At 34.0% G+C, this 23260-nt stretch overlaps 1 protein-coding gene across 1 annotated transcript in view; it reads right to left on the bottom strand.

Annotated features, from left to right (window-relative positions):
- The window catches only part of LOC136038043 (structural maintenance of chromosomes protein 1A-like), a 122691-nt gene that overhangs the window by 32292 nt on the left and 67139 nt on the right, over positions 1-23260 (bottom strand). The window contains exons 14-19 of the mRNA XM_065720992.1: positions 21201-21266; positions 18806-18963; positions 11931-12028; positions 10303-10490; positions 6603-6725; positions 1352-1615 (exon numbers count right to left, since the gene is read on the bottom strand). Coding sequence (XP_065577064.1) covers positions 1352-1615; positions 6603-6725; positions 10303-10490; positions 11931-12028; positions 18806-18963; positions 21201-21266 — 897 coding nt within the window. The remainder of the gene's footprint in view (positions 1-1351; positions 1616-6602; positions 6726-10302; positions 10491-11930; positions 12029-18805; positions 18964-21200; positions 21267-23260) is intronic.

The following is a 23260-nucleotide window of genomic DNA, read 5'->3' as shown; positions in this document are numbered from 1 at the left end:
TGGTGTGCATGGAGTCCCACTAGAACGGTTTAGGTCCTACCTCTCAGATAGATCTCAGTATTTTTGGTTAACCGTACTTCTTCCACTACTTTGCCTGTATTGAAAGGTGTCCCACAAGGCTCTGTGCTTGGACCACTTTTTTTCTAATCTACATTAATGATCTTGTTGATGGTCTTCATCCCCATGTTCACCCTGTTCTTTTTGCTGATGACAGTAAATTTTTCATTGCTGCGGTGAACCTGCCATCTGCCACTTCTATAGCTCAAGGTCTTCTTGATAAAGTAAAGGATTGGTGCTGGTCAAATGGTATGGCTCTTAACAGCCGAAAGAGTGTCATTGTCAACTTTAGGACCCCTTACCGTATGAGAGACGTACAGGAGCCAATCACCCTGACTTTTGGGAATGATATTATACCACAAGCTACTATGGTGAAATTTCTCGGTGTGTATCTTGACTGTTTTCTTTCTTTTAAACCGCATATAACTCACACCCGTTCCTTAATCCTCCGCCAGTCTTCAATGTTGCACCGGATTAATTCATTTCTTCCTCCTGATATTATGGTTTCTCTTTATTATGCTTTTATTCATCCTTACCTTTCTTATTGCTGCTCTGTCTGGGGCAATACTAATAAATCTCTTCTCTGCTCACTTCAAAGAGCCCAAAATAGGGCAGTGAAGGCTACTTTTCTTCTCCCTCGGCTTTACCCTTCCTCTGGTCTTTATAATGATACTGGAATAGCTCCGCTGGATCATATTATAGGTAAAAGCACTCTTTATTTAGCGCATTCTGCTTTTCTAGGTACTCTTTCACCGACCCTGCAGCAGTTTTTCTCAAGGACAGGCTCAGGTAGGTACTTTTCTTCTTTGCGTAATTCTTCTCGACGATTTATTTTACCAAAACGATCCTCTACAGCAGCTCAGAGGTCTCCTGTATATCAGTCAACTCTATTATGGAACTCCATCCCTTCGGATGTCCCTTTTTTTCTTTCTGCAAAGGCATTATTTCGTCGAGTCTTTCCAGTTCAATAATTTTTGTCCCTCTTTTTAATTCTATCCCAATTTGTATGTCACTTCTCTTCTTTTAAAATCATTTTCAGCTATATGTTAAATCTCCTTCTAAATCTTCTATCTGTTAAATGTCCTTGTCTTGTTCTAGTGGTTTTTTTTTTGGTTTTTTTTTTGTTTTTTTTTTCTTGTATATATTTTATAAAAGTGTTTTATTCTTGTTCTCTGTGGCCCATTACAAGCAAAGCTTCTAGGGCCTATTAACTGATTTACTTTTGTAATAGTCTTTTTTTAGTATTAATAAATTGATTGATTGATTGATTGAAGTTACAAACACAAGTCCATACCTTCATGTTAGGTGCTTGAATTCTTTGCAGGGTTCCTTTAAGTTCTGAAACAGCACGTGACATTTTATCTGAATATTTCCTTACGTCATCAGAATCATCCAGTTCTTTGAATTTTTCAGCCAATTCCGAATAGTCTATCAGAATATGAGATTCCTTCTCATAAATAACGGTGGATGACTGCTCAACGCTCTCTGAATTGTCTCCATTTTGCTCGTAAATATCGTCCATATTCCCACGTGACATTGGAATGACAATGTCTTCCATCTATTTAAACAGAAAAAAGTGAATTTAAGCAAGCATAATATTAATGAGCTTATTACTAAACAAACCCAAGCACAATTACTGACAGATTAAACAAAGAGAAAGCAAAGACAATGAGACTGATAAGTAAAATTGAGTAAAGGGCAATATTTGCACCTTTATTATCAAATTTCAACCGAATCAGAGCAGTGGAGTACCCAAAATTAACTTAGGAAGACACTGATTTTCAGCATCTCCATTCATATTCTCTGAATTTTCCTCTTTTTGGAAAAAAAAAGAGTTCCCGCCCTATTTTTTGGGGATATTGCATATACACCTTTTTGACAATCTGGATATGTATTCTAATTTTCCAGTTACTTTTATTCCTCCTCTAGTTTACCTGAATGCTGAAACTTAATACCTTATTTTGTTTCTGAGTCACTGTATCTATGCTTCTTTGATAACCCTTTTGAAGAATATTACTTTTAAGAAAAAAATACCCTCTATTTTGTTGATGGGTGTCACCTGATGTTTAATGAGATATGTCACAGTGTGCATCATTTTTTGCTGTTCCGGTATATACCAGATGATACCCATCTACAAAATACAGCGTTTTTTTCTGAATATTTTGCCACAAAATGGTCACATAACATGACCAGATAATTTGGCTTTCATTTGGTACCCCAAGCCCAAAGTTTTACTGAACTAAAAAAAATAAACAAAGAGAATTTTAATTTAAAAGATTTTTTTGGATCAAAATTTGATGTAGGTTTACTTAAAGACAAAAATCGTAAAATACCAAAATAACTGGTCTCGATGGTTGAACGTAAAACTACACTATGCTAAATGGTGTTTACGTGTTTTTTCGAGAATGCCTAGATGACAGAATGCTAGATGGTACCCCCTTTCACTCCATTGGGCATTGGTAGGGAGGAAATATGGTCCATCGGGTGCGTAAGGGCGAGAATCTTGCGGGCCACATCTAGACGGCTCGTGGGCCATATGCGGCCCGCGGGCCACCAACACATGGTTCAAAACAGTCTAAAGGTTAAATAACCATTCCTCTGAGATTAACAAGCCCACCAGCAGCTCCTAGGGCAAGGGCTATACGTTGAGCTAGTTGACCATTGCTTACACGTAAGATCTAAATAGAAAAGTTTTTCGTATAAACTTGGGGAGGGGGTTGCTCAATCGATTGTAAATAAAAAGTTCCATTGCACTTTTTCTGAGTTAAAAGTGATAGGCCGGCTTCTACCCCAACCCTCTTTTATCCTATTAATAAACAAAATAGAGTATTAAGGTCAAACATTAGAGAAATATCAAGAAGTATGCCAAACACAATTAAAAACATTTTTTTCTTTGTTGGTTGTGAAAAGGAAATACAAGCAACATCTAGAATGGCTGATGGTATCAGCCGTCACATTGTTCAGAAAATGTTTAGGAGCATCTTCAACTAAATCAAGAGGTACTATTTGCATCCAGCTCTAAAAGAAAACATAGCTGCAATCTTTCGAGTACATCTGAGAACATAATCATGGCTATGAAGTTTAAACTGTGTGGACATATTGAAGTATTGTTGAAAAAAGGCTGGAGTGCAACCAGTCCCCCTCTTATATATATATATACAGTCCAACTTCGTATATATTATATACATATATATATATACATGCCAGAAAGTTCGTGGTAACGAACTGTAAGTAAGGAGTTTTTTTTGTGATTAATTTTTTATAGTTGAGTTATTAATAAAATTTCAGTTGATGAGACTGTTTCTTTTTCCAAACAAGTTTGAACTCAAGTCTCAGTTACTTTGTGTGGTCTCTGTTAGATTTTCCAGACGTCACACACCGCCTAAAAGTATTTAATTAAATTTATATTTATCAAGAAAATCTGTCGTATTACCACAAAAGAAAATTCGGTAGTAAAAATCTTTATTTCGAAATAACAAGGAAGGGAAATTAAATTCCTAACTTCTTTAGACTGTCGAAATGACAGTCCTGGATTGCGCTGTAACAGCGGGACTTAAAAACTTAATATTTAAACTTCTTTTGCTATAAAAGATTTGTTTTCGAGTCTTGCCATGGCGCAGAGGTGAAGAAATTTATATTATTGCTTGTTTTGGCTGTCATAAAATTTGGACTTGCATTTTTGCGAAGTGGGTGGTTTTTGCAACATTGTTGTTTTTGTGAGATTTGTATAAATGCACGATAAGTGCAAAGATATAACGTTTAGGATTTCAGTTAGCGAACGGTGGCCACTTCACTCCCTATTTTTATCTAATTAAAGGTCTGCATTATATGACATATAATCTCCTTTGTTCATCCTAATTCATTAAAATAAAGGCCAAACTCTTTAGAAATATCTGAAATTTAATAAAGGCTCGTATAATTATGCATTTAAAGCTAATTATTTAAAGGTCGGAGTAATCATTTAGGAAAAATAGATATTTTTTTTAATATAACTGAGGCAAATAATTTTGTATTTATTTATTTTTTATGTAACCGGCATAGATGGGTCTCTGAATTCTAATTAGTGGAATGGCAATGATTTTTTTTCAAACATTTACTAACGAAATGTCGAAAAAAGTTGAAATTGACACAACTTGAGTTAAATATGGAAACGGAATGCAACGACAATATTAGTTAGGAGTTTATCACCTTCTCCATACCAACCGGTCACAAAATTTAGTTATGTTTATGTAGAGGGGCTGAAAATATCTGTCCAAATTGTATATACTGCTATATATATATACCACTGTGGATTTTATTCTTATTTTGGTACCGTACATAATATCCTATTATATTCCCACGATTAGTTATATATAAATCAAAATTTTTATAGGACAATTCTCTTATCTAAAGGTAAATGTAGAGGTAAATGTTATCTAAAGGTAAACTTTTATTTTGTACTCAACAGACATATCGAGATTTAAACCTTTGAATTTAATATCTGAAAATTTCAAGATTTAAAAAATTTCAATTAAAAATCTACGACAGCTTGAAACCCTGAGAGTTTAAATCACCAAAATATATATCTGCCAAATACAAAATAACAAACACAACATTATTTAGGTCTTCCAAGGAGTATTTTGACTCATATGCTTAGTTTGAAGCGCATACCTACATGCATCTTTATTAGAATTCATATTTTTCTGACAATTTTGGTTTTTATTTTAATATTTTAGGATGAATAGAAGAGGAAATACTAACGAAGAGATCCAAACTGACAGGACTAGCCCATTATAAAAGTTCACCAAAATATTGAAGTAGACATCAACTGTATAATATACAGATATGACGGGAGTAGAAAGAGAAGAATAGACTCTTCCTTATAAAATTGTGAATTCTGTAATTTTAGAAAAATATATTGAACTTTAAAAAGTGATTTTGATTAGTAAATTTTCAGTGTTAATGTTTATGCTTAGTTAATGTTTCATTGCCTATACTTAAAACCATCGTTCCAGATGTCTTCTATGTATTTTTATCCCTTTCTTCTATGTTTCTTGCTATACCCCTAAACGAGCTAATATTTAATCTTTAATCTTTTACGCAAATAAGATTGTATCTTCGTCCTCATTTCAAGCTCTTCATTACCATTATAACAATGCCATATAGTTAGAAGACAGGCTAAGTGGTTTAACCAATATAAATCGTCACAATAAATATATGACTCCAAAAGATGGTTCAAGACCAATTTTTTACAATACAAAGCTTAACTCACTCGCTACAGTGGTCAGTAGTACAAAGCCTAAAAATTATGCAGAAAAGATTAAATACCATATTTTTTTTTGTCGATGGTGAACAGCTTTTTGTTCTTTTTATGGAGAGGCGACTTTTACATCTTATTATTTTTTGTTTTATCAATATTTTCACATCATTTTAATTTCAACAGATTTATTAGAACTTTAACCTTTACCAGATTTTAAATTTATTCTACGACCATTTCTACTACCTACCTACGACGCATAATTGTTAAGGTTCCTTTAAATAAACGACATTTCTTTGTTAGCAAGTTTATCGGAGCAACTTATTATGCACCCCCGCTAAAGAAAATGCTGGATCTACCTCTGCACTGAAGGCAGTAAAAACTCTAAATGCAACTTAAAATATAGAAGATGTCTAACGTCATAGGTACAAACGTCCAAATTTTGCAGGGAGGGGTGAAGGTTGGAGTTTTGGGGGAAGGAATTCAAAGGGCAAAAGTATATACCAGGTAATGATTTATCATAATTCTTCTGACATGGGGGTATATTAGTAGCTATACCAGGGAAACAGAGATAACATTTAAAAAGAAATCTTGTGATTCAAAAATATTTCGTTCCTTCCTACTGGCGCCAAATTTCAGATAGCAGAAATAATCAGGTTTTTTAAAAGAGGAGTTATTTGTCTTTCCAGAAGCTGTACTTCCTAGTCAGTCTAGGTTTGTCACTTACCATTGGTTAGCAAAAACATTTACAATCCTTTCCAACCAGTTTACGTTTTTGTTTCAAGTATGCTGTGTGGAAAATATGTCATTCTTTTTCGAAGTTTTTGTACTGGCCCTGGGAAGGAAAAGTTCAAAATAAGTTGAATTTGGCTAGTCTCAGCTTTAAGAATAATACTTGGTCAGTATATTGTTCCCCTGACTTACTTATATTAACTTGCAAATCGCGATGAATAATTGTTCTATTTCACCCTTAAACTTTTTACCCCTTCTATTTAAGGAGGCCTTTTTTCATATTTTCACCACTAAGTTAAACATTGACACAGGGGCCTTGGGAATGGTGTCAAACAGCTGAATTTCGTGATTTTGTTCTTTATACTTGTCCTATAAATTTTTACTTTCTCCATATAGGTGACTTGTTTTTCCTCTTGTTTCGAAGTTTTGTCTTTCCTAAAATTACAAGCCCCTCAAACTTCAACAGCAGACAAATTAAATATTATCAATTTGCTCTAACATCTATAACTGACTTAAAAACACAGAATTGCATCAGAAACTACCTTTACAAATTGATTTTACTTAAAAAGTTTATTACCTTGCTTTGCATAAGAATACTATGTCGATCTACTTTGGCTTTCTCAATTTTGGTTTCGGTTCCATGAATCTGCTTTTTGATTCCATCCAACTCCTTGTTCACTGCGCCAACATCACGGCGACACTATTAATCGAAGGAAAAGAATAGTCGATTAATACTTATTTATATAGTATTTTTAGTACTGGTTAAATACACAACAAACTCATATTATGCACTGTCCTTGTGGAGTAACGCATTTAATATATCTTATTTTATCCATACATGTCCCATACTTAAGGGAGGGTGTTAGATCTCCTTATGGGAGGAGGGGGTCAAGTAAATAAACATCCTATGCATAATTTTTATATATCTTCACTTTGCTTCTCGTTTTTATGCTTCCAATGAAGCCTTTAATGTTTTTTTTAGATGTCATTTTTAGGTATATGCATTTAGCTACATGTTTTTTGTTTGTTTTTTTTTTTTCGTCGTTCTGTTTTTTGACAATTTTGATAAAATGATGGTTTGAAGGTTTAAAATGGTTTAGAATGATGGTTTAAAATGAAGTTTTTTTTACCAGTTTTATACGAACGATAATTTTTAAACTTTTTTTTTATCGTTATTCTGTTTTGTTTTGACTCTGAAATACGAATTAGGCCCACCTAGGCCTGTGATAACTATTTTTTTTTTTAATATATCTTATTTCATATGTGTTGGTTTCATGAGGTGCGTAAGTTAATGGTCTACTAACAAACCTTCCAGCGCACGGTGCTAGTAAAATATTACTTAATGAGATTTTATCTCATTTGCACGTATCCAAGTTTTAGGAGAAGGGTGATTAAATCTAACAAGAAATATTAAGTCACTAAACGTTTTTGTGTATCTATGATTTAAATGACCTTTTTTTCACACCACTCACTAAACTGTTTCAAAAGTCAGCTATTTCTCCATTATCCCCTTTCACCACGTGGCTTTGGAATTAGCATTGGGAAGGAAAACAAACCAAAGTGGGTGCCATATCAATATTGTAAAATTGCGATCTCTTTTTTAGTGGAAGTTCTATTAGTAGAAAAAGCTGTTTGAATTTCTTTTTTTTGGGGGGGGGATAAAGGATATTTATTGCTCTGATTCTTTTTCAATACCAATACAACTTTAGATGGCGTCTCCAGCTTCATCAATATTTCCAATCGGAAATGTTTCTTTTATTTGAAAAATTCGCAGGGGGGGATGTTCATCAAATTGCTCATTAATTGTTAATTTGTATCCATTGGTCAATTTTTAATTAGCATGAATTGTAAATTAATACATATGAAAAAGTAAAGATGCTCATTAATTCTTACGTAGTCATCCAAGTAAGAAAATCCGTTTAATGGAAGATAATAAATATCTAAAGAGAGTCAAACATAAGGGAATCCTGGAGAAGTTGTACATTTCCTTTTTTATTTTTATAAAGACTATAACTAATAACAGAGTATATTCTAATTATATGCTGTCATATGACGCAATCCCTAAAAAATTACTCTTAATACAATTATAATGAAAATGAAAGCAGATAAATAACGAGTAAAATTTTAATTGAGACAGTCAAAATATATGCAACATGTTTAATTATATATATATATATATATATATATATATATATATATATATATATATATATATATATATATATATATATATATATATACATGTTGCATATATTTTGACTGTCTCAGTATATTTACTAAAATATATCAGTCAAATACATTTACATATATTTGACATGTATTGTCAAATTTGCATTGATTGAGAAGATTTGATAATTGTGTAAAATAGTAGCAAATGTTCAGTTTTAATATGCATGTTGGATAAGTATGATCATGGAGGTTAACATAAATACCCAAGGGCCAAAACCACGGTAGGATAGGTAAGTTCTGGAGTTATATAGTTGTTTTATATTGCTTTTTAATAGGCATACATTTCGAGGGTGATACCTAGCATGGAGATGCCGTGGGAAATCTACAGTATACACGCCACTTGTCTGGGTAGGGAATTAAAAAGTTGAGGCCCAATAGGCAAGCGTGTATTCTCCTTATTTTTTTATTACTTAAGTAGGAAAACAGTCTTCCTTTATTTTTTTTATTACTTAAGTAGGAAAACAGTCTTCCTTTCTCCTTCTGTCTTTTTTTTATGGGTTTCTGTGTTTGTGCTGTTGAATTGGTGATTTCTTTATTCATTATATATATATATATATATATATATATATATATATATATATATATATATATATATATATATATATATATATATATATATATATATATACTAGCTGTTGGGGTGGCGATTCGCGCCACCCCAACACTTAGTTGGTGGGGGCACTTCGCCCCCCAAGCCCCCCCCCCCACGCGTAAGTCGTTACGCGCCATTGTAGTTGTGTCCCTGTGTCCCACCTGTGAATATATATATATATATATATATATATATATATATATATATATATATATATATATATATATATATATATATATATATATATATATATATATATATATATATATATATATATATATATATATATATATATATATTCCATGTGTCCCGGTCGTTATATATATTCCACATATATATTCCATGTGTCCCGGTCGTCATTTGTGTCCCGGTGTCCCGGTCTGTATATACATTCGTTTTTGAATTGGTATACGATGAAATAAATTTTTTGTTTTTTTCCTTTTTTTCTTTTTAGTTTTTTTTTGTTTTTACCTTTTTTTGTTTTTCTTTTTTTTTCTTTTTTCTTTTTAGTTTTGTTTTTCTCCTTTATTTTTCAGTGTTTTTCCTTTTTTAGTTTTTTTTCTTTTTTAGTTTCTTTATCTTTTTAGCTTTTTTAGTTTCTTTTTTCTTTTTAGTTTTTTGTGTAGTTTTTACCTTTTTTTTGTTTTTTTAGTTTTTAGTTTTTTAGCTTTTTTAGTTTTTTTTACCTTTTTAGTTTTTTTTTAGTTTTGTTTTTCTCCTTTATTTTTCAGTTTTTTTCCTTTTTTAGTTCTTTTTTTCTTTTTAGTTTTTTTTTATTTTTTTAGCTTTTTCTTTTTTTTCTTTTTAGTTTTTTGTGTAGTTTTTACCTTTTTTTTTTAGTTTTTAGTTTTTTAGCTTTTTTGTTTTTTTTAGCTTTTTTAGTTTGTTTACTTTTTTCTTTTTGTAGTTTTTACCTAGCCAAGGTTCGAACCTGGAACCTCTTGGACCTAGAACCTGGAACATATCGCGTTACCAACTCAGCTACTTCGGGCTTGAATACATTCGTTTTTGAATTGGTATATGATGAAATAATTCAGACGTCATATGCGGACAGACAGACAGACATAACACACATTCAACTTATTTATATATATATATATATATATATATATATATATATATATATATATATATATATATATATATATATATATATATATATATATATATATTATATACATATATGTAATAAAACATTCAATTATATATAAATGGTTGAAGAAACAAAAATTACCGTCTTAATCAAGAGCATTAGCCGAGTACATTAAGAGTACAGTGAAGTCTTATAGAAAAAATTCATCCTGTCTGGGACTTTGTCAAGCCATGTCTGAGGGCCAACATGTATTTAAGAATATGTCAAAATCCTTAGTGTCCATACTAGTTGCGTAACCAAACAACTGGGCTATAGTGGTCCTCCTGTCGGTATATACTTAAATGAAAAGATTATACAAATCACCTTGTTTAGCTCTTCATTCATTTCGTCCATTTCGGAGCTTTTTTGTTGTCTATCCCTCTTGATATCTGCAGCTTTGGTCATAAGTCGGTCAAGTTCACCGGCTTGTCGCTCCTCAGCCGCCTTCCATTGCTGCAGTTCATCTTGTGCATCGGATACAGATCTTTCCCATCTAGCGACGTTCTCTTGAACTAAAATGGATACAAATAATCACTTATAGTATAATTACAACCTAAACCTATTCATGGGGAGAAGGAATAGAAAATGGAGAAATATTAGTTGCTATAAAATTATACAGAGTCAAAACTGAAAGGAAGAAGATCACAAGGGATTTTTTCTATGAGAGGGGGATGGAACTATTTAAAAAAGAGTTCGGTGTTACAAAAAAAATTCAATTTTCAGAAGTTTTAATATGTTTCAGTCAAAAATTTCCAACACTGCCCTTCTTCGCTGGACATTCTAGAGTTCTATATATAAACTTTCCCCTAAGGGCGTAACTGTAAAAAATAGAGATGTTTTAATAGTAAAAACCTATAATAGTAATAGTTTAACCTGTATAGATGGATAGGCCTTTAGGGGGGGGGGGGGTAACGTTCAAAAAAGGTCAAAATGGTCAAAATACGCAAAAACATCAGAAATTATAGGACACATAATAGAAATATTGAGGGTAGTGAGGGGAGGAGGGAGCCTTCCCTTAGTATATGTATGAACCATTATTACACTACCTTTTCTCAAAGTAACTATATTGCTCTATATTATGGACATTTGACTCTAAAACAATCCTTGCCTTTACAAGGAGACAACATTACATTGTACATAAAAAACCATATTTTGTAAGTTAATAAATTAAAAAGTAGTTTATAAAGGTCATGCGACTAATCCATTTAAACTTAGAGCTGTTTTTACATGAAGGTTGTCCTAAATCACCCATTTTGATACGCCTTTAATTGGATTAAACATTGCTATTACAGCAAGCAACGTAGCAGTAAGCAAGTTGAGACAGACTTGATGCTAGTCTACGAAGGCCAATGATTGCTTTTAAGACTGAGGAAAAAAAGAGACGCAACACAGCTGAAATACTACAAAATTTCGAACTTGTAAGATTCGTGAAATTGTCCCACTGATCTGTTGAAAATCATTGAATTCTGACATTCGCTAAATTACATAACCATGAATAATTTTGGGGTTTGGGCTCTGCAGACATTTCGTCAGTAGCACAATTGAAAATAAAATTCTGGAGCAGTCAGTCGAGTATAAAATCACATTTTGTCAATTTTTCAAACAACTTAGTCACCTTGCTCAAAATGGTCTGCTATGGCAGCACTGATCAAACTAGTCGATCTAGGTATATAGGATCTGAACGGACAGCTGGCGAATTAAAATTCTCATTAGTTATATAAGTTTTATTGAATTTCGATTTTGTGTACAAATTTATAAATTAGAACGAGCCTCAGCATCCTAGCCAAATGTCTAAATAGTGGTATTGGCTTTGCTGTTCGGGACCAAGGGAATTTGATCTTATTCTATATTCTGCCCTTCTTAGACTAGCAAAAATAAAAATAGAAACTGCTGAAGCTTGCTTCTAGAACTATTTAAACAGTCACACAAAAAAGAGAAACGGAAAGACTAACCCTGCTTGTCTCTTGACTGTTCAAATTTCAATTCATTCTCAATACGATCTTTTTGCTCATCAAATTCCAGCCTCTTCCTTTCACGTTCTTGCTGTACTCTAAGAAATACAAGAAAAAAAGGTAAGAAAATTAAGCGTATTTCAACTGAATTTCCTATAGAACAAAGACCTCTGTTTTAGTCAGTCATGGTTATTGCGGGAAATTCAGCTAAACTTGTGACTAGACACTATTCATAGAGTACTTGTGAAATATACCTACATGAAAAAAAAACAACTTTGGAAATATACCCAAATTATCAGTTCATTCTTCGTTTAATTGGCTTCCCAAAAATTATTCAGCATCCGGTAGCTAAAATGTCCTGTTTTTCCAAAAACACTTTTGAATAAATATGAAGGCGTGAGGTTTTTTTTTTGTTTTTTTTTTATATGCCCCTTAAACCAGCTGAAGTTCATATATTTATAGCGTTCAGAGGCAACGCTATAGCGTTGCCTATAGTAAAGGCCATACGGCTCCAATGTTTTATTATTTAACTATTTTAATGATATATTTAAGTTAAATGACAGTAATTTAACTTAATTTAAAGAATGGAATAAACTCAGGAGGTGTGCTCATTCGATTGGAAATCGGTAGTTCTAATGCCCTTTTTAAGAGTCAAAAGAGATTGGAGGGCAACTAGTCCCCCCTTCCAGCCATTTTTTTGAAAATACTTCAAAGATCATATAACAAAACTACAGGGTCGATACCCCCCCCCCAGAACCCGGGGGCAGGCACTGTAAATTATGCCCTGGGGTATATATGGCTCTTATAGAAGGGATACTCGTATCAACTTCTGAGAGGGCTTACTCATTCGATTAGAAATTGAAAGTTCCATTCAATTTTTGCGAGTCAAAAGAGATTGGAGGGCGACTAGTCTTCCCTCATGCCCCTTTTTCCCCTAATGCACCCAATACAAATTTTGAGATAGCCATTTTGTTAAAAATAGTCCAAAGGTCAGATAACAAAAGCTTCGGTGTGGACAAAACCCCAGGGTCCGGAAGCGGGCGTTATAAGTTATGCCCTGGGGGCATAATTTGTTCTTAGGAAAGGAATGCTCGTGTAAACTTCACAGAGGGTCCATTTGATTAGAAATTGAAAGTTCTAGTTCAATTCTTAAGAGACAAAAGATATCCGAGGGCAATAACCCCCCCCCCCCCCGCACCCTTTTTCCCCAAACCCATCCGATAAAATTTTGAGATAACCATATAGTTGAAAATAGTTCAAAGGTCGGATAAGAAAATTTTATGTGTCAACACAACCCCCCAGGGCCCGGGGGCAGGCATTATAAGTTATGCTCTGACGACATATGTGGTTCTTATGGAAGGGAACCTCGTGTAAACTTTGGAAAGGGATTATTCGATTGGAAATTGAAAGTTCTAGTTCACTTTTCAAAAGTGAAAAGGGATCAGAGGGCAACTAGCCCCCCCCCTTCCACGCCCTATTTTTACCAAACCCACCAAATAAGATATTTGAGAAAAAATAGTTCAAAAATCAAATAGCGGAAACTCCGGGGTTGACACAGTCCCTCAGGGTCCGGGGGCAGGCGTTGTAAGTTATGCCCTTGGGGCATATATGGCTGTTATGGTGGGGATGCTCATATGAACTTCAGAGAGGGCTCATTTGATTGGAAATTGAAAGTTTAAGTTAAGTTTTTCAGAATCAAATAAGGTTAGGGAGCAAGTAGCCCCCCCCCTCCCCACGCCCCTTTTTCCCTCAATGCATCCGATAAAAACTTTGAGATAGCCATTTTGTTTAAAATAGTTCGAAGATCAGATAACAAAAGCCCCGGTGTCGACACAGCCCCCCAGGATCCAGGGGCAGGTGTTATAAGTTATGGCCGGGGGCATATATTGTTCTTAGGAAACGGATGCTGGTATAACAGAGAGGGCTCATTTGATTAGAAACTGAAAGTTTTAGTTCAGTTTATAAGAGTCAAAAGAGATCCAATGGCAAATAGCCCCAGCCCCCCCCCCCCACAGCCCCACACCCTTTCTCCCAAACCCATTATATAAAAATTTTGAGATAGCTATTGTGTTAAAAATAGTTCAAAGGTTAGACAAGAAAAACTCCATTGTCGATACAACCCCACCCCTTAGGCATGGGGGCAGGCGTTGTGAGTTACGTCCTGGGGGCATGTATGGTTCTTATAGAAGGGATGCTCATATTAATATCAAAGAGGGCTTATTTGAATGGAAATTGAAAGTTCTATCTTACTTTTTAAGAGTCAAAGGAGTTCAGAAGGAAACTAGCCCCCCCCCCCCCTTCCACTAATTTTTTCCCCAAACCCATCCGATACAATTTTTTAGATAGACTTTTTTTTTAAATACTTCAAAGGTTAGATAACAAAAACTTTGGTATCGACCTCCCCCCCCCAGGATTGGAGGCAGGCGTTGTAAGTTACGTCCAAGAGGCATATATGGTTCTTATGAGAAGGCTGCTCATATAAACTTCAGAGAGGGCTCATTTGATTGGAAACTGAAAGTTCTAGTTCACTTTTTAAGAGTCAAAAGAGACCCTAGGGCAACTAGTCCCCCTAAACCATTTTTTCCTAAACTCATCCGATACAAATTTTGACAGACAACCCTCCAGAGCCCGGGGACAGGTGTTTTAAGCTATGCCCCAGAGGCGTATAAAGTTTTATGTAAGGGGTAATCGTATAAACTTAGAAGGTGTCTCATTTGATTAGAGATTAAAAGTTCTAGTTAACTTTTTAAGTCAAAAGAGATCCGAACACAACTAGTCCCTCCCCTCCCAGCCCTTTTCCACCAAATCCATCCGATTCAAATTTTGAGATAGTAATTTTTTTAAATAGTTCAAACATCAGATATCAAAAACTCCGGGGTCGACACAGCCCCCACAGCCCGGGAGAAGTGTTTTAAGTTATGCCCCAGAGGCATATAATGTTTTTATACAAGGGGTGGTAGTATAAACTTCGAAGATTGCTCATATGATTAGAAATTGAAAGTTCTAGTTTCCTTTTTATGAGTCCTTTTAACGAAGTTTCCTTTTTCCTTTTATCCTTTCTAGTTTCCTTTTAACGAAGGGCATCTACCCCCCCCCCCCCTGACAAAAACACCCTATTTTCCTTAAATGCACAAAATTAAGATTTTGAGATAGCCACTTTTTTTTAAACAGTCCATTAATAGGACAACAAAAACTTTGTTGTCAGTATACCCCCTCCCCTCTCCAAGCCAGACTAGGGGTTGCTACTTCTGCCGCGGGGCTATATAAGGTTTTTATGGATGAGGTGGTCGTACTACGGGGGGGGGGACTCTTATTTTGTTCAAAATAGACCAAATATAATATACAAATATATAAAACAATGTAATAAAACATTCATGATAATAATATAATAATTATATTATGCATATATATAATTATATATATAATATAATTATATATATAATTATAAATATAATATATATAATTATATAATGTATATATAATTATATTATGCATACATGATGATAATAATTGCATAAGAATACAATATACAAATATAATAAAAACAGAAACCACCACCCTCTCCCCCCAAAAAAAAATCCAGGAGCGAGTGTTGTGAACAGATTGTGAAAGAATTTTACGGATGAGGTGGTCGTATAAACTTTGGAGAGGACTCAAATGATCGAAAATTGAAAAATCTAATTCACCTTTTAAGAGTCAAAAGTGATCCAATGGCGACAAGCCCCCCTCCCTCCCAACCTTCTTTTCCCCAAATTCGTCCAATTGAATTTTTTATATAGCCATTTTATTCAAAATAGACCAAAGATAATATAACAATAACTTCAGGGATAAAACAGCCCTTTCCCCAATTCAGGGGCAAGTGCAGTAAAATGTGCCCTGGGGGCATACAAGGTTATTATGGAATGAATGGTCGTATAAACTTCGGAGGGGGGCTTATCTGACTGTAAATCAGAATTTCTAGTACCCTTCTCAAAAGTCAAAAGTGACCGGAGGGCAACTGGCCCCCCCTCCCCCGAAGGGCTTTTTTCCCAAATGCATCCAATCAAAATTTTGAGATAGCTATTTTGTTCAAAATAGTTTAAAGAGCAAATAACAAAAACTACAGGGTCGACACATACCCTCAGAGCCTGGAGGCAAGTGTTGTCAGCTACAACCCGAGGGCATATAAGGTTTTAAGTAAGAGCTGGTCGTATAAACTTCAGAGATGGCTCGTTTGATTGGAAACTGAAAGTTCTAGTTACTTTTTTAGGAGTAATCAAAAGTGACCGGAGGGTATCTACCCGTCCCCACATATGTTTCCCCAAATATACCTAAAAAAAAATTTATAGCCATTTTGTTTAAAATAGCCCAAAATTCAAATTACTATAAATTAGGGGTTGAGAAGTCCTTCATAGCACCCGGACAAGAACTGAAGCTTATGTAAGTTGTAAAACTTACATATGTAAGTTGTAAGAGTCGAAAGTGATTAAAAGTAAAAAGCCTTGTGCTCTTTTCTTCAAATGCATCTTATTAAAATGTTTAAATGGTCATTTTGTTCAAAATTGTCTAAAATTCAAATTACTATAACTTAGCAGCTGAAAAATCCTCCCAAGCCCTTGGGGCAAGGATTGTAACTTATGTAAGTTGCTCATTATTAGAATATAAGGTTCTGTGGAACAGATGGTAGCATTAACATCGAAACTAAGAGTCAAATGTCATCAATGGCCAAAAAATCCAGGCCTCACTTTCCCGAAGGGTATCCGGTCAAAATTTGGAGATAGTCATTTTGTTCAAAATAGTTCAAAGGCCAAGTAACTATGCTTTAGGGTTTGACCCCCCCCCCCATCCCCGGCGATATGGCTTTGAGTTAAGAAACTTAAGTACTGTTACAATTTGTTTACTTTGATACTTGGATCTAGTGATTTATGTGGTAACTTCGAATTACGGTGCAAGTGCTGTAAGTTGTGCAAGTTGCTTGTTGTTACTTTTATAATTTATTTTCTGTGATACCTTGTTAACTTTGATCCTTTCTTTACTTTGATATTATTAATTTAATACTAGTTTTGATACTTTAATGAAAGTTTGATGTTGAAAAAAAAAATCTCCTTTTGAAATAAGGAGTTTTTTTAAGAAACTCGAAACTTTTTGCAATCAAAAAACGAATAAAATTTAATATAAAAAATTCCGAAAGTTTTTTCCCAAAATTCTTTCCGAAAGAATTGGGGTTATGTACTTCTAATGAACGGTGTCTTCACTACACACAAGAGTGTGGCTTCCGCCCGTTTCCCAAAGGGTAAAAGTATAATTCTCTTACTTAGAATTATCATTTTCTTAGATAAGAGTCTACAAAGTTCGGCAAAATTAGTTTACCTTTTTTTATGATAATAATTGGGAGAGCAGAATCATAACACGAGCGAGAATTGGATTAAGGATTGGTTGTTAGACCATGGTCGTCATCAGAAAGTAGGGGTTATGTACTTCTAATGAATGGTGCCTTCACCACAAACAAGAGTATGGCTAGTTTCTGTTTCCCTAATGGTAATAGTATAAGGGCTACTGTGTATTTGGCGCTTTACTACAGAATTTATATTAAAAATTTTTCTTTGTTCGTACTAAAACATTGAAAATAAAATTAAAATTGCAGTGAAACCAGACGAGGATTTACCAATAGGCCCACTAGCCCCTATGGCTTTCATTATCCCCGACTTTTTGGGATTTCCCCGAAAATCTTGCGAAAACGAAGCGACAAAAACACTTGGACCAAGAGGGGTCAGCTTGAAATCCGGCCAAGGCGAAACAAAATCTTGAGCTGGTGAACTTTCAGCAATTAATATTATTATATATCCAATATTCGGAAATAATAGGGAATTTTGAAAAACTTAAAACTTTGGCAATCAAAAACGAACAGAAATTGATTTTCAAAAAAGCTTTCCGAAAAAGAAGTTTTATAAAGAAAAGTAAAGGCCATATTAAACTTGAGATTAGAAGAAAGAGAAACCTACAATAACTCAAACTCAAAACAACCAAAAATTACTATTAAATGATAAATGAAACTCAAAACGAACAGAGATTAAATAAACAATCATAGCAGAAAAACATACAACAAGTAATAATACAAATTAATAAATAAATCTTAAAGCGATTAATGCTTAAATTGATTATGCAAATCCAGCTTAAAGCGAAAAAAAATATTTTGCTATTGAAGTATAAATGAAACCCAAAACGAACAGTTCATTTGATTTCGGTTAGTTATGGGTTTCGAAAATTCTTTAACAGTAGTTTCTGGTTGTAGTTTAATATGACCTTTACTCTTCTACAGAAAACTTCTTTTTCGTAAAGTTTTTTTTTTAAGTAACATCATGAAATGTCTATAATTTTACGACCTTTAAAGATATTTCCTTTGCTTTTTTTGCACAATCCATCAATTTTTGCTGACTTGATGATCACCAACAAATAAAGTCATCTGATAATGCTAGGACCAAAAATTACAGCTTTTACACCCTAGACTTGCCCTTCATTTTTACTTCTTTTAGTTTGAGTGTTTATTTAAAGGTTTTATTTTTATTTTTCTCTGTGAACTTTTATCTATATTTTTTATTCTGCACTGAATACGGTCGTGCAGACGTCTTGACCAAAATATTTGCACAGTTTTCTTCCATTCTTCACTGGCTATTTAATCATTGTTTTCTCTCCTTTACAAGTATTTCTTTATTTGTTTTGTTACACTCTAACAAGCAAAAAGTAAATTTATTTGCTTTTTAGCTGAAAGCAAAATCTTATGTTTGAAAGATCACTTTCCAAACAGACTTTAAATTAACTAAATCGCACAACATGAGCAGTGGAATTATTATAAAACACTCATTTGGCCTCCCTTTTAATTATGTAATATTACTTACTTCAATTCACGTTCCTCATATTGTCGAATATTTTCGACACCGATTGAAGCACAAAAGTTGGCGAAAACGCGATCAACGACAGTATTCATATTCTGTTTAATATCTTCAATTTGCAATTCTCGCTCTCTGATATGGATTTCAATCGTATGAACATTTGGCTACAAAAGGAAACACCAAAAGTTGAAGAAACACGTATCAAGATAGTAAAGTGGAATTGACATTAAAAAACAAAAAGCGAAAAATATCCCATTTAGAGCTGAACTTCTGCTTCCATTTGCTGACGTCTGGTTTCTTTTACTCTGGTATGGCGACGCTGCTAAAAAAGGGCTTTAAACTAAGTCAAGTTAAAAGACCTTATCTGCCATCAAGCGTCACTCTTTAGTACAAAATTGTTATAGAGCAAATTTGGTGTATAACACAGCAAATAAAGCAAGTAAAGTGAAATAACTGGTGAACAATGATCTTTACTAACCATCATTTCTTATTTAATTCAAATAAATAGGTTTATTGAATACAAGATACACTTTCGAGGCATGCTCGAAAAATCACATTTTTTTTTTTTGGGGGGGGGGGTCAAAATAAAAATACTATAATAATTAAACATGGTCAGCACAAAACAAATTGTCAACGAGCATAAAAGTTACCAAAGTGCAAAAGCTACGAATTACTAAAACAACTAACGAAACTCAGAAGAAAGCTACGCGTCTGGTGTCAGTTTTGGAACTCTCACAGCCCCTTTTCTAGGGAGTCGAGATCCAAAAAGGACAAGGAGATGCAGGAGGAAGTTCTAGAAGAAGGAGGGTTGAGTCAAATTGCAGGCATTATGGTAGAAAAAAAGAGGGTAAGTTCAAATGCTTTTAGATAAAAAGAGCAAGGCTACGGGGAACTTCCGTAGATGATTTGCAGCGATCTATTCTGAACATGTTCATCTTTATTCCTTTCTTCTTTTGTCTGAGTGTAATACCAAACAGGAAAAGCATATTTTAATAATGGGTGGATAAACATGCCGAAAATTGATTTAAGTGTATATTTGGAAACTGGAATTTGGATATCACCATTTGTCTTATTTTACAATCACTCTTGTATTTTAATCAGAAGAGATCACTGACCCTTGCAGCTTAGTGCTATTGCTGAGGAGGTTTGGGTTTGGGTTTGAGGAGGTTTCGTTGAAAGTTTGGGTTGATTCAAATTCAGAGCTTTTCGTAAGAAACTAAATGTAATTACTGATCATTTATCTTTATTTATCGCCATATCTACCGATATGGTGGTTATAAGGTTAGAAATATGTTACTGAAGATTATGAATATGATTTTTGAAAAAAAGGAAGTACTTAGCAATTTTACCAAAACCGACTGACTTACCGTCTTTCAGACAGTAGGCTCTACGAAAAGTGCGGTTCAATCCCACTTTCTAGGGTTATAAAGAGGGAGAGATTGAAAATTTTATAGCAAGTTCTCCGGATGAAGTATGACAGATTAAATGATTGTCCTCGGTTGGGGTGGGAGGTTGTCGTAAGGAAAGATTTAATTGGAAAGGGACCTTACTGGGAGGGTTTAAAGAGGGAAGTTTTGATAGATTGGGATGGAGGAGGAGCGTGCGTAGTTGTGTTTCAGAAATAATGTATTCAGTATACCATATCAAGTTTACTTCTTCAGAGATAAGTTGTTAAATATATGTTAGCCGCCCAAACACGATTTGATTCTCATCACTTTGAGAAAATTTCCCAGATTTCAAAACAAACCACATAATAGTTATGGATACAAAAATAAAGAGGAAGTCATTAATCAAAATCGTAAAAAAAAATTTGGGGCGCTACAATGTATACTTTTTGAAAAAAAAAGTTCTAACTTTCCTGCAAAATTCTGTGCATCTATTAACCTTTAAGAACCTACTTTACGAAAAAAATGTTAGGAGTTTACCAGTCAAATTTGCTGTGTTTAGTATACTGTGCGTAAAGACTGTCTATTTGAAATTGAACGACCATTAATAACAAAATGGCTTGATATACTTTACCCTATTTTTTATATGCATTTAATCAGGGTATAAAACATTGTCAAACTAAATGTAAATATGTTTTTGGTTAAGCTCAACAATTATTGAAAAGAAATCTTCAAAATTATGCGCAAAGAGAGAAATAGTACGAGAGAGAGAATGAGAAGGAGAGAGATAGAAAGAGAAAATTACAATTGTTGCTTTTTTTACAACTGTGTCTTAAAAGTTTCTTTACAGAGAAATGATGTACAGTTTATTGCATGGGAAACAAAAGTATTGTTGGATGACAAGAAATTAACTTAAAACTTACCCGCTCACAAAAATGACAAAAATAATAATGTTAAAAGCAATAGCAAATTTTAGAATACTACTATGCATATAAAGGTGGAATCACAGAGCCTACCTCGATGGCATCTAACTGCTGTGAAATTTCCTGAACATTTAACCTCAGTTGATGAATCAATTGCTCCTACAAAAAAAAAGAAAAAACATTGAAAAAAGAGGCTGCTAAAAATTAATAAGCAATTTAATAAGCAAGAGGCTGCTTTAATAAGCAATGATACCATTATATGTTTGATGCTGAAAAGGTGGTTAAACTGACTACCGTCAATGACTTAACAACCCAGCTTAAAACCTAAGACGTTTTTGACACCGTACGTCTGGGCAGGTCATAAGTGCAGGAACTGACGGCAAACCACGTTTGTTCCTCATAAAGCTGCAACTGCCCAGCGACGTGTCAAAGAAGCGTGTTCTAGAGAAACACTAAAGAAATCGTAGCAGTAGAAAAACCCAACATAATGCCAACTGTAGAAGTGAAACCAAAAAATCTCAAAATGGTAATGGGTCCCTAGCATGTGGACATACATTCTCAAACTAACTGAAGGCACCAGTGGATTTTCTAGGTGAAACAGTCAGAAACAAAACGCAAAAAAACTAGACGTTTTAGCTAAAAATATAGCCCTTCTTCGGGCGGCTCTTTGGATCAACGCCCATGGCGCATTAAAGGCACCAGGAGTGGCACTTTTAATAAGTTACCATAGATTTGAAACACGTTGACAGGTAACTAGTTTCACGAGAACTGAGCAAAAGTCAAAACAACCTGTTGAAAAAGGTATCTATACAAGTGGCAAAAAAAAATATATATATATATATATATATATATATATATATATATATATATATATATATATATATACAAAATAAGAAAATAAAGAAAAATCAAAATACATTGTATCATTTCACTCAATAATTATGAAAGCTTGATGAAAGATTACACATCCCTATATCTTCATTTGAATGACCAGAATTTATTAACCAAGACCAAATAAATAAACATCTAACTGTCAACTGTCTAACCGTCATCTAACTGTCTATCAAATCATCTATCTAACTGTGAACCATTAAAAATATCGAAAATCCTCAGTGATTTTAAATGTACCAGAAATAAGTGTGTGGGTGACAGAAAGAAAGTACCTAAATTTTTGAACATTTTCAATTGAAGACTGTGCAGCAGTTTGAAGCTTCTTTTTTGGAACCAGTTTCCTTCGTTAAAGCAGGAATCTTATGGTTTTTCGTTTTAGCGCCATCTAATGCAAAGAAAAATTAGTTCTGATGGAAAGCGCTGCTTTTAACTGACTAAGAGAGAAAAGAACCAAATGAAGCTCTAATTTAAATGAAGGAGGATCAGGGCAATTATTTATTGTAACGAGTAATGTCGGCCCGTGGCACAAGTAAATTTTGCTACCTTTACAGAAAGTCTGAATTTAAAGCTAGACTCAATCCTCCGGTCCCAGTTAGAATTTTCAAAGAAAATTGACTGTATGAATGCTGAGATTATGGAGCTGAAAAGCGACTCTTCCTCACACGGAGTAAAATTGCATCTTTTGAGAAAGATTCTATTCATCAAAAGCTCACTGTGATGAGCTTAAAAAAGTTATTGGTCTTTGAAGTTAAAGAGACATTTAAACGTAATCATTCATGGTTTACCGTCCGAACGCCCAGGTCAAAACACCAGGTGGAATGTTGAAAATCTTTTTGAAAAAAAAAAACTTGGCTTAGCGGGTGATAGTGCTCATATGACAAAATGAGACCGTCTTCCTGATCAACCTGCAAGCGGGATGACTTTACATAAAAGACCCAAAGCAAGACCTGCCCTCATCTCATTGCGTAATGAACTTGAGATCCAAAGCGTTTTAAAATCTGTTTATAAACTTAAAGGATCCGGAATACGTATAATATACAGATCTACCACCAGTGCTAAACAACCTTCGCAGCAGTCTCCTAAATAAAGGGAAAGAGCTACGTGAAAGAGGTGATGCGTTAATGGCTCATGTTAAACAAAGGGGTGCAAATATCTAGCTAGACGTCAAAAAGGAGGCTAATCTCAACTTAAAGAAAAATGAATAGTGTTTAAATATTCTTTTTGAATCAAGTAGTACGTTGTTTATGTTATTCATATCGCTC

The sequence above is a fragment of the Artemia franciscana genome, chromosome 17 (genome assembly GCF_032884065.1).
Source record: "Artemia franciscana chromosome 17, ASM3288406v1, whole genome shotgun sequence".
In the NCBI taxonomy this organism is placed as follows: Eukaryota; Metazoa; Arthropoda; class Branchiopoda; order Anostraca; family Artemiidae; genus Artemia; species Artemia franciscana.
This window is presented reverse-complemented; position numbering and strand designations above follow the sequence as displayed.